The 12,218-nt window shown below is 50.4% G+C and overlaps 1 protein-coding gene across 1 annotated transcript in view; it reads right to left on the bottom strand.

Annotated features, from left to right (window-relative positions):
• The window catches only part of KRBA1 (KRAB-A domain containing 1), a 13,307-nt gene extending 1,925 nt beyond the window's left edge, over positions 1-11,382 (bottom strand). Inside the window, exons 1-7 of the mRNA XM_006887282.1 lie at positions 11,250-11,382; positions 9,579-9,698; positions 9,053-9,175; positions 6,812-6,985; positions 6,024-6,176; positions 5,281-5,454; positions 852-1,028 (exon numbers count right to left, since the gene is read on the bottom strand). Of these exons, the coding sequence (XP_006887344.1) occupies positions 852-1,028; positions 5,281-5,454; positions 6,024-6,176; positions 6,812-6,985; positions 9,053-9,175; positions 9,579-9,698; positions 11,250-11,283 (955 nt within the window). The 5' untranslated portion in view covers positions 11,284-11,382. The remainder of the gene's footprint in view (positions 1-851; positions 1,029-5,280; positions 5,455-6,023; positions 6,177-6,811; positions 6,986-9,052; positions 9,176-9,578; positions 9,699-11,249) is intronic.
• Between the last annotated feature and the right edge of the window lie 836 nt (positions 11,383-12,218).

The following is a 12,218-nucleotide window of genomic DNA, read 5'->3' as shown; positions in this document are numbered from 1 at the left end:
CAGGGTGCTATGGGCAGGGTGCTATGGGCAGGGTGCTTGGACAGGGTGCTATGGACAGGGTGCTACGAGCAGGCTTCTGGGCATAGAGACTGCTCAGGGGCTCCTACACACACTGTAGCCTCCACTTGTCCTGGATAACAGGGTGGAGACAGCAGGTAGACACCTGACCAGATGCTTTCTTGAGCTTTCCTTGGGTCCTATGAACCTGCCTTGCTGGCCCTGCTGAGCTCCTGGGACAGAGAGGTCTTGGGTAACCAGTCTGCATGAGGCGGAGGCATGGGAATAGAGGCCTACCTGCCCAACTAACCCCACCTTGGTGAAGCTTCATGCTGGTCACCCCAGCAGTGACCCTCCGGCCTCCCTCCTGCTTCTCCTGTGGTGCAAACCCTGCTGGGAGTCTAGCACTTGGGCTGAGCAACAATCTCCCCACTTGCTGATGTCCTGCTTCCGAGAGGGAAAGCCTTCCAAGAGGCCACCCCACCACCCATGTGTTTAACCCACGCAGCCCCTGGTCACTCACAGGGGAAACTGAGGCACAAAGGTCTAGAGCAGTCAGTGTAAGTAACAAGGGATCTGAAACCCTAGCAGGGACTTCCAGCATGGCCAGAGGTCAACACAAGCTCTAACTCTAACCCAGCCCCAGTGCATGGAGGAAACTGTACCCCCAAAAGACCCTGAAGCCCTGAGGTCTGTCCTCTGGGTCTTCCCAAGGTTGCTGTCTTATGGCTGGGGAAGCAGCAGGGTGAGTCTACTCTGAAAGTCAGGGTCCTGTGACATCGTGTGAGCTCACCATGGAGACTCAGGGCTTCTGTGTCTTGGACATCCCACTCTCACACCCCAGGTGTGCTCACCCTGGAGACTCGGGGTTCCTGGCTTAGGCTCCAGCTTCTGTTCTTCTTCTTCTGAGCTGCTGGGGCTGGGGCTGGAGCTAGGGCTGGCTAAGCAAGCAAAGCGCAGGGGCTGCACGGGCAACATCCCTTCCAGAAAGTTCTCCAGGCAGTGCAGCGGGGAGAGCTTGGTGGCTGGCCCTGAGAAACAAGAACACAGAGCTGCTGCCATCTGTCAGCCAGAAGGTGGTCAGGGCCTCTGAGTGCAAGCAGGTCTGGCCAGGATCCCAGCCCGAGTGGGTGTTACCAGGAACTCCCTGAGAATCTGAAGCCCTGGTGGTCAAACACAGTCTGTTCAAATGGTCAGGAAGATGACTTTGAGCAGGTCAGAATGTCCCCCCAGAGAGAACAGTGAGCACAGGCAGGGGGGCCATCAGAGTAGGAGTGGTCAGCCCCAAGGACCCAGGCCTGACCTGGCACCTGACCACCTGGGCCCCAGATTATCTCCATCCCACCCATTCATCGCACAGCCTGAATCTCCAGCCAACAGATGCCTGGAAGCCTACCTTCCTCAGACTGCATCCAGGCCTCTGGCTCTGAGACCAAGGGCCTGGACCAGGTAGGGTGTGGCTTGGGTTGAGGACTCTCTTTCAGGCATCTTTCCAGGCCTTGGGGTAGAATGCTTCCCATTGGGCTTCCTAGAAGGTCAAGTTCATTCAACGTAAATGTGAGAATCCACAGTCCTAAACGACAAGGTGGGCCCCTGAGCATGCCAGGGTGCCCCATTCTAGGGCGGCCCCAGCCACTTGCTACATTCTACACGTTCTCTGCATCAGCAAGCACTTTAGGGCACCCTATCTGGAGGAAACTTTGCTGTGGTAGTCACTGTGTTTGTCAGTGTGGCCCTGCTCCTCAGCATAAAGTAATGACCCTATGTGCTGGAAATTCTAACTTTTATGATGTTACTGAGGGCACTGGTGGCTTAGAGGTAAGGAGTTGTGGCACCAACATCTCGTTATCTGGCTCATAGTCTCCAGACTTGAACCAACAGTCTGCCATCGTGCCAACTTTAGACTCATCAGCCTCTCTATCAGTCATGTGCCTGCTTCTAAAGTCAGCAGTCTCAAAGCCAGAAGCCTACACTCGTGAATGCTGATGACTTGGACTCATTTATAGACCTGGGACTTACCAATCTCTAAAATCAACTAACTGTTTTCTGGAAATAAATCTCTTTTGCTTTCTACACAGACATTCTCGAGAACACACTGACCTGGACATGTGTACACTCTCTGTGGGTGCCCTTGCACCAATGAGCACACTGTGGTGCCCTGTACAGAGTCAGCTCTGCTCAGCCAGCCTGGTCATACTGACCCAGGCTCTGTTAACATCCTCTGGATGTCTATACCAGCAAGCATGCTGTGGCACCCTGTCCTGGAGAAAGCCTACACTGCCTGCCATCTCTGTGGATGTCCCCACATCAGGAAGCATCGAGGCCTAGGAAACGACATGTAGCTACCTTCGCAATGGATGGCATCTCCCACAGGAGCATCTGAAAGTGGAACGGGTACACCCTTCCTCACTGTAAGGAGAGTCGCCATGAATGGACTCACAGTCCCCATATATGAGATGAGGAGTGTGCGCACATGGGGATACGTGTGCTAATGTTTCCTACAGAGCACTCCACAGCTTTCAGACAAAACTGAGTGAGCATTTAAAAAAGAGGAAAAAAACGGACTAAAGCCATCGCTGCAGGTTGATTCTGAGTCACCGAAACCCTAGGGAATAGAGCAGAACAGCCTGTAGTGTCCAAGACAATAACCTTCATATAAGTAAACTGTCAAATCTTCTTCCACAAAGTAGCTAGTAGGTTTGAACTACCAAGCTTTTGGTTAGTGATCAAGCGCTTAACCATTATGCCACCACAGCTCTTTTAAGGGACCACATAATGAATTAAAAGTTAAGAAAAGTGTCTTGTATCTGGGCAGGGCAAAGGGAGTTCCACATCAGTGGAGCACAGGGACTTGGCTTCCTGGGGTACAGGAGCCCTCAGAGTGGGTGCTATCTAGGACGCCCAGTGACTGAGGAGGTCAGGATTCTGCAGGTCAGGTAAAGGATACCTGGATTATTCAGATGGGAGAAAAAAGGCAGTCATGTTCTGAACAGCACTGCCATGGACTGGAGAAAACCCTGTCCAGGGCAGGGTGGACCCAAGGGTCCTGACAAACCCTCTAAGGACTGATCCAAGAACCCAAGTAGAACCCGAGGGCAGACATGAGGTCACTGACAGATCTCCCAAGGGCAGACTCTAGTGGACCAATAGCCTCTCTAAGAAGAATTAAGGTTACCAACAGAATCCTTAAGAATTAAGGTTAGCACCAGAATCCATAAGGACAGATACTAAGTCACTGACAAAGCATCTGAGAGATCCAAGGTCACTGGAAGAACCCAAGGGGAGACCTGAGGTCACCAAGCCGTCTGAGGCAGATGCTAGGCCACTGATAACCCATCTGCGGGAGGGTATGGGGTCATCAATAGCCTCTTTGAGAAAATAAAGGCACCTAAAGTCTCTCTTCTCAATGTGGGAGGATTGTGAAGCTCCATCTCACACTTTGGGCATGTGGCCAGGAGGGAACAGTCCTTGGAGAAGTACATCATGCCCAAAAAGGTGTAGGGTCAGCACAGGAGAGAAGATCCTTGGTGAGACTGATTGACACAGTGATTGTGACAATGGGGGTAGGTATGTCAGAGACAGTGAGATTGGTTTAAGCTAGGTCAAGGTTCAGAGCTATTATTCATAAGGTCACCATGAATCGCAGACAACTAAACAGCACATAACAATAACAAAGTCTTTCTGATGGCAGATATGATGTTATCAAGAAGTCTCTTGAAGGCAGATGTAAGAACAATCAAGGCCACCTAGAGGCCCTGAGACAGGACACAAGAAGACAAAGCACTAAGGTCACTGACAGACCCCTGAGGGAAGGTTCAAGACCAATGACAGTATTTTTGAGAGTAGATTCAGGTCAGTGAGAAAACTCCCAGAGCAGACACGGTTCATTGGATCATCGAGAGAATGCCCAGGGCAGACAAGAGTCACTGGCAGTGAGAACACACAGACATCGCTACTGGAACTCCTGATGGGAGACTCTGGTCACTGATAGTTCCCCTGAGGACAGACACAAGGTTAATGAGAAGATCCTTGAGGGCAGATGTTAGGTCACTGACAAACCACCTGAAGGCAGAGTGAAGCCACTGATGAATCCTGAGAACACAGACTTGAGATAGGTGGGCATTTAATAATAAACCCTCTGATGGGAGACCTGATTTCCCCTAAAGAACCTCTGAGGGCACACTTGAGGTCACGAATGGGCTGAGGTCCCTAGTCACTTCTCTGAGGTGCTTTTACACAGACTGTGTCAGTTTTCCACAAGTAGAGGGCAGTGAGGGTACAAGAACTCACTTTGATGACTGAGACTGAGAAGACTTGGGTGCTTTAGGCTTACCCTTCTTTATCGTTCTAGGTGACATCCCCAACAACCTGAGTTCTGAAGAATTCCTGTCTGCTCTAGGAGTGAAGGCCAGCTTCTCCCCACAACGAATCCTCCTGAGCCAGTCTTAGCATACCTCTTCCAGGGTGGCATCTTCGGCTCCCCTCAGGAATCCTGAAATCCAAGTGCCCATCAGAGCTGCTAAGTGAAGAGGAACTGGCAGGGCTGCCACGGAGGCCCGAGAGACAATTAATGTGGTCTCTCACAGGCCCCTGCAAGCCCAGAGGAAGAAGAGGCCCCATGATCACCTCTGTGGAAAAATGGTAGAGTCAGTGTCACAGAAAACTCCAAGCACTGGTTGAACCCAAGTACTACCCACCATGTTTCTTCTCAGGTTTGGGCTATGGAGAAACTCCAGTTTACTTCATAAGAATCAAGCAAGTTGGACAAATACTGCATGGTGTCACTGTTGTAAAACAGGAGTGACATCGGGGTTTGGGGGAGACTGAGAAAGATGGGTTCAATAATGTATACTGCATTGAAACAGATGAGGGAGAAAACACTTTAAAAGGAATATGTGATTAGGTATTTTTGTAATGACAGGAGTCCGAGTGAAGGCTAAATAGTGGAGTGGACCTGGGTGGAGGGACTATAAAACAATGAAAGAATTTTTCTTTTACTCTTCCAAGAGGGTAATGTACTGTGGGGGAGGGTTGGGAGGGGAGAAAAGTGCAACAATGAATGAAAGGAAACCCAAAGTCTCTGTAAATTTTCATTGACATTAATAATAATAATTTTTTTTAAAAAAAGAATCAATCAAGTTGGGTGCTAAAGGAGGAAGAACCAAGTGGGACCATCTGTGGGGCATGTCTGGGGCCTAGGTGGGGGGCAGGGCAGACTTCAGCATACTCTACATGTGCCCATTGTTCACAAGAGACCAATGGTAATGTGAATTCAGAGCCTACCTGTGCTGTGTCTTCCGTGGGGCCTCAGCTCAGGCCTTGGAGACCCCAGCGCTCTTTGTTGAGGGCCCCAGGACCATGAGGTGGTGGGAGGCTGGGGAGCTGATGACCCATTCAGGGGAATGCCCTTCAGACAGGCCTCCAGTGCTTCCAGTGGGGAGCTTGAGGCCCTGCTGGCTGGGACAGGAGGGACCCATCAGAGCCTAGCTAACCCTGGTGACTGCTCTACCAGGCCTTCTGGGTGTACTCCAGTCCTCCCTCCTCTGGAGTTCTGCTCTCGGCTTCAGAGGGCTGGAGGGAGATGAACTTGTAGGCCTGAGGAGGTGAGTGGGAGACAGCACATCTGAGTGCTCGCTGTTTGGGAGTGAGCATGCTAAAGAGGTCAGGGGCCCCTCAGTAGCAGACAGGGAGACAGGCCTAAAGGTGGCCTCCCTGCTTGAAAGGGGTGTTGGATTGTCCCGGAGGGATAGAACTGGTTCCCTGACTGAGGTCCTATCAGTAAGACCAGTCACTATGGGTAGACTTCAGACTAACCACAGACTGGAGCAGAAGTGAGTGAAGGACTCTCAGGATGAGGGGCCTGAGTCCTGCTGTGGGTAGATGTCCAGGACTAGAGCAGAAGGGAGGGGCTGCAAGGGTCCAAGTCCTGCAGAGAGGCCTGGCAGCCCCATGTGACCAATGTGCCGCAGTGTGGTGCTTTGTGTCCATGCTCAGTTCTGATAAGAAGTGACCCCTGAAAACTTTACCTCCAGAATCCCGCTCCTGGGCCCATGGCTCTTCCCGCTGTGCCAGCTGCCCTGCTCCTAGGAGACTGGGGTGGCTGTGGCAGATTTCCAAAGCCTTTGGATGGTCCAACCGACCCTGGAGTACACAGGTCTCAGGAGCAGCCTCCATCTTCACTGAGGAAAAGGGACAAAATGTCACATGGTGCCCACTTCCCAAGCCTGTCCATTCAGCAGTGAGGGCCTGGCTCTGTCTATAGAAACGCTACATGAGCCACTGTCTGTTTGTGCCTGACTAAAGACAACTTCCTGGTGCCTCTTAAAACTCCAAGGGAAAAAGATGTAACAGGAAATACTAAGGCCCACCAGTTACTTCTCCTAGCTCCCAGGGATCTTGAAAAGCCCGTATGACAGAGCGCATGCCCTATCAAAGCTTTCACAAACATACTGCACTTAAGCCTCACAGTGACCCTGGAGGTGGGAAGTGGCACTCTTGTTCACAGTGGACCCTCAGCGTCTGCACTGCTGGGTGGTATCCCGCCTGGGAGCTGGACTGGCCTCCTAGACCACACTGCCTTAACATCAACATTGCACGACAGACCACCTTCTGTCCAGAGCCTCCACACTGGGTAGAGCAGAGCACAAAGAGCCCAGCACAGCCAGACGTGCACTTCTCTGATAGCTTTTTCTAGATGACATTTCTAGTGACATTTATTCTCCTTAGGAAATCAGCAGGCCTCAGATGCAGCTGGTTGTGGTCATAGCACACTGGGGAGTAGAGTCTCACCCATGAACAGATATACTGGACTCACCTTCTTGGGGGGACTGTCCAGACCCCAGTTCCAGCCCAGGGAGCCTCCAGCTGCTCAGAGTGGGGTAGGAGCGCAGTCTGCTTGGGGGAACTTCAGGGTGCTGGGACCCTGGCACAAGGATTTCTCTCAGGCAGTCAATGAGACCCTGCAAGGGACTGCTCCCAGGAGAGAGTCCTACAGGGCAACAGAGACGAAGTAGGTGCATTCTGGGGACAGTGACTCAGCCAGCACACACATGCCCCAGCATCAAGAGCATCACTTCTCAGCGCTCCTCCTTCCTCACAGCTGCTGGGATTACGACCTGAGCTCCTTGCTGTGTCCATTCCAAATGTGGGGCGGCCAAATCCACACGTGGAATGGAACTTGTCCATGGGAACCCTCCTGTTTAAGGTACGCAGGGATCCAGTGAACACAGAGATCTGCTGACCACACACCACGAGCCACACTGATACCATCTAGGCTTGCTTTGGGCCTTTGGAGTGTTAGGTGGGTGTGTTAGATGGGTGAGCCCCTGCAGGGAGAGCTGAAGCGGCAGCCCCTTGTAACCCCACCAGTGAACCAACCCAGATGCGCTTACTGACTGTGCCGAATGCCTCCTGAGCTGTGAACTCGTGGTTTATTTCTAAGTGTTGTGACTAGGATGTGGTTGCTCCTTTGGCTACATCCCCAAAGGCCTATCTCCCAGCTCCTTCTACTTGGCTCTAAGTGTTCCTCAAGGCCCCCCTTTTCACTGTGTTTAACTCAGAGACTTCCAGGTTTCCATGCATGGAATTCTGCTTGTCAGTGTTTTATTTGGTGGTTATTCTCCCTTACTGAGCTGTCACTGAAGCAGGTGGTGCTTGATGCAGAAGCTTGAGGCTTCTGGAGGATTTCCTAGTCCCTTTTCCCTGTGGATGCATTCCTGGGGTCTGAGGAGAGCCACATCCTCCTTAACCTTTTTCCTGACTTGAGTATTTATCTCTCCTGAGCTGCCAAGGCCCACAAGGTGCTCTTACCTGGCCCCAGAATTCCTCTGTCCTGGCTCCAACAGCTCTTCTCAGTATCAGGGCTGCGGAGGACAGTGGGGGGCTCATTGTCCAGGGCCCTTGGGCCTTCCTTCCCTGTACAGCCTGGTGTACCAGCAGGTTTTGCTGCAGGAAAAGAATGACCCTGAGAAGTCTGGCCTCTCCAGCTCCCAATATTCCTGAATATGGGAAGTGGCTCCTGGGGGTTTGTCCTAGGCCCACCTCAGGGAAGGTCCCTAAAGCTCCCTCCTACTTCTTTGTAGTCCAGTGGTAAAAACATTGGTCAGCCATCAACAAACAAATAGATAGAGAAGCTCTGGTATATTCACACAATGGAATACTATGCAAAATTGGGGGGAAAAAAGGAACTCATGAAATATTATGCAAAATGGATGACCCTGGAGGACATTATGCTGAAATATCTCAGTCACAGAAGGACAAATATTGCATACAGCCACCGTTGTAAAACGGGACTGACAGCAGGGTTGAGGGAAGACAGAAAAGGAAAGGAGGAATGATGCATATTGCACTGAGACAGATGAGGGAAAGAACTGTTTAAAAGGGATATATGAAAAAAAATTTAAAAAAAAGGGGGGGGAATCTATGAATGGGTATTCTCATCATTACAGAAGTCCAGAGTGAAGGCTGCGTAGTGGACTTGGGGGAGGGATTACATAGCAATGAAAGAGTTTTTTCCTTTCTTTTTTTTTTTTCTTTTCAAGAAGAATGAATGGGGGGGGGCAAGGGAGTGGGCAAGGAAAAAAGTGCAACAATGAACAACTGGAAACCCTAAGTCTCTGTAAACTTTCATTAAAATTAATTAAAAACAAAAACAACAAACAGGCAAAAACCCAAAAAAGGGAACTGGGGGAGGGGAAAAGAAAGGTTAGGGGATAAAAATGTGCAACAATGAATGAATGAAATCCAACTTCTGTAAACTTTTGTTAAAATTACAATTAAAAAACTGTTTAAAAAAATTAAAAAAAAAAAAAGATTGGTCACAGATTGGTCTCTCCAGTCCCCTGGGCTTCGACAGACTCAAGATTGGCTCAACAAGTCAGGCCTGTGGAGACACTGAGGGCATCAGACACTCTGGAGATCAGATGCACAGCACACCAGCCCTCAACCTTCTCTACTGACCAACATCATGAAAATGAAGGACTCCATTCTACCTGTTTCTACCTCTTCATGTCAAGAAAGCAGAGTCCTCAGGGTAGAAATTGTGGCAGTGACTCACCTGCTGGGCTCTCCCTTGAGCTGTCCCCGCTGCTCTCAGGGACCTCCCTGAACAGGAATTCTGGGATCCCCTTCACCAGCTGCACCAGGGCAGAGAGAGGCAGGCTGCATCTTGGAGGTCCTCCTGCAGAAAGGCAGGCTGACCACTGAGCCACACACCTGTGCAACTCCTCACCAAGGCACCTCACAAGAGTGGCCAAGGAAGGGCTGGGAGGTAGGGAGCAGGGACGCCTCCCCTGTGGCCCTCTTCATCTGGGGATGGTCTGGGAATGAGCATTAATGACGAGCTGCTGGTCAGAGACTGTACAGGCAGCAAGAAACTGGGCTTTGCCTGGTGACAGGGAGGTGGCTCCAAGGCCACCCCGCTGTCCTCTAGCATTTCTCAGTCAAACAGACACTACTATACACTCCCAGTGGGGAGGGCACGTAGTGAGGACCTGGAGGGGCTGGGGTGAGGTGGGAAGGCTGGGCCAAAGAGCCAGAGGGCTGAGGACCAGGTGGGAGGGCGTGACATCCACACAACTTACTCCAGGAGCCTCCTCGGCCATGAGGGTCTGGCTCCTCATCAGGACTGTCCGCACCTCTCATGGTCCCCTCAGGCTCCGTTGGTGACAGGAAAGCAGAGAGTGGGAGGCGTTCAGCTGTCCCTGGTCCGGGAATGAGGGGAAAGTCACCCTGAAGGTGGAAGCTGGTCTCCATCTCCCTCCCACCTAAGACATGTAGGTGCAAAGGTGCCCATTTGACATATGGTACACACACTAGACATGACACGCATGACACGCACACATGCACATTCAGTAAGATATTACATTTGGCATACACAGGAGGCACACTTGCTACTTGGAACCCATACACTACCTGTCACGTGTCACATAAGTTGTATATGGTGGCATGGACACTACACATCACCCACTGTAATTAATAAGTATGTGCAAAGGGAGCTCTGGTGGCCCAGTGGTAAGAAGCTGTGCTGCAACACTGAAGGCAGACACTTCAAATCCACCAGCTGCTCTGTGGGAGAAGGATGGGCAATCTTCTGTGCGATTTACTGCCTCTGAAAACCCACCTGGATGGCCAGCTATGGGATGGTTCTGACTGGACAGTACTCAACACCACCACCATGTGGTGTAATGGTACATGTATCAAACACATGTGCTGCCCATTCTGTATGTGATATGTAGATTTTACATGTACTATTTGATGCGTGAGCTGAATCCAATACAATTTACTTGTAACACAAGGGATGCATGCAGATGCTGCATGTGCCACACACGTGTGGTGCACACATTACAAATAAAAAACAGATGCACTGTCAGGTTAATATCTATGACATGTGATGCACATGGTACTCGTAATACACGTGCTGTGGGAGCTCACATTACACACATGTGGTGTTCACACGATACACACCATAGGGGTGTAATGCACACACACACTGGGTGTGGTGTTCATGTCACTCGTGACACATGCTGTGATGTTTCACATGTCACACGTGTGATACACACATTATAGGCAATGCACGCACTACACTGCATATAACGTACATGTTGGTGTGGTGTTCATGTTACTTGTAACACGATACAGTGGTTCACATGTCACACGTATGGCATACATATGTAATACACACACTACTGGGATGTATGTATTACAGGTAATGCACATGTTGGGTGAGGTGTATTCATGTTACTCATAATATAGCCAAAGTGCTTGTTTACATATCACACACGTGTGCACACATTTTATGTAATGCACACACTACAGGGTCTGTGTGTTGCATGTAGTACACAGGTTGGTGTGGTGGTCATGTTACTCATAGCACCCATGATGTGCTGGTTCATGTGTAACACACGTGTCTACAGGATAGGTAATGCATGAACTACAGAGGTATGTATGCTACATGTGATGCACACGTTGGACGTGGTGTTCACATTACTCATCACACATGTGACATCCATGGTGTGTCACACACACTCTATGTAATGCATACATCACCAGGGTACAGGTAACACATTGTGTACATATTGCGTGGGGTATAGACATTACTTGTAGGACATATTATACGGGCCCTCTGAACAGCATCCACTGTGGAAGAACACGCTAAGGTCCTAAAATGCAGTTTCCCTGGCAACCCCTGTGGTTTGGGTCATGCTGTGTGTGTGGACTTAGAGAGGACACCCTCCTCAGAACCAAGCCCTCACCCAGGGAGGCCAGCACTGCATAGTTCTCCTGCATCACGTCTTGGTAGAACACTCTCTGCCCCTCCTCCAGGAGACGCCACTCATCCTGGGAGAACCGCACGGCCACATCCTTGAAGGTTATATGCACCTGTGGGCACAGATGGTTGGCTGGGTCCACCTCCTCTACCGAGGGACTGACAGGGGAACCTGGAGTGGAAGAAGCAGGGAGCAGCAATAGGGGTCTACAGGAGAGACAGCCTTGAGCTCTAGCAGCCTGGAACCTCAGTCCATCCTAGATTTGCCAGTGCAGACTCACCACCACCACCAAGCAATGCTCCTTTGAGTGTGTACAGACCTGGAGACCTGATACCACAGATTAAAAAAACCAAGTTTACAAATGAAACTGATATGAAGAGTGAGACTTTTTTATTTATTTGCAAGATAAAAAGCTGCCACGCCTGCTTTTTTTTTTATTCATTAATTTTTATTTTCTTACATTCTCATTATGCTGAAGCCTGTGACAGTGATGTGCCAATCGTGGTAATGGGCACCCATGGTGGACAGTGTTGGCTGGAGCTTCCCGACTAAATCAAGCCTGGAAGCAGGAGCGGCATCCACTTCCGAAATGGCTTGCCTCCGGAAACTCTATGTACGAACAGTGCTCAGGCTGTTCATTCATAGGGTCGCTATGAGTCGTCTATGACTCGACGGCATTAAACAACAACAACACATTCTCATTTGCCAAGAGAACAAACAGGTTTATCCTGCAGAAGGTAAAACCAGGCTGCTCCTTGGAGGCAAGGATTTTGAAGTTCCGTCTCACATACTTTGGGAATGTGGCCAGAAGGGACCAGTCCTTGGAGAAGGACATCATGCCTAGAAGAGTGGAGGGACGGTGCAGGAGAAGACCCTGGATGATAAGGACTGACATAGTAACTGGGGAAATGAGGTAGGTGTGTTGGAAAGAGACTGGCTCAGGATAGGACAAGG

Source organism: Elephantulus edwardii, unplaced genomic scaffold, assembly GCF_000299155.1.
Source record: "Elephantulus edwardii isolate Elephantulus edwardi_28Jun2011 unplaced genomic scaffold, EleEdw1.0 scaffold00055, whole genome shotgun sequence".
In the NCBI taxonomy this organism is placed as follows: domain Eukaryota; kingdom Metazoa; phylum Chordata; class Mammalia; order Macroscelidea; family Macroscelididae; genus Elephantulus; species Elephantulus edwardii.
Note: the sequence above shows the minus strand (reverse complement) of the source record. Positions and strands in the feature narration are given on the sequence as shown.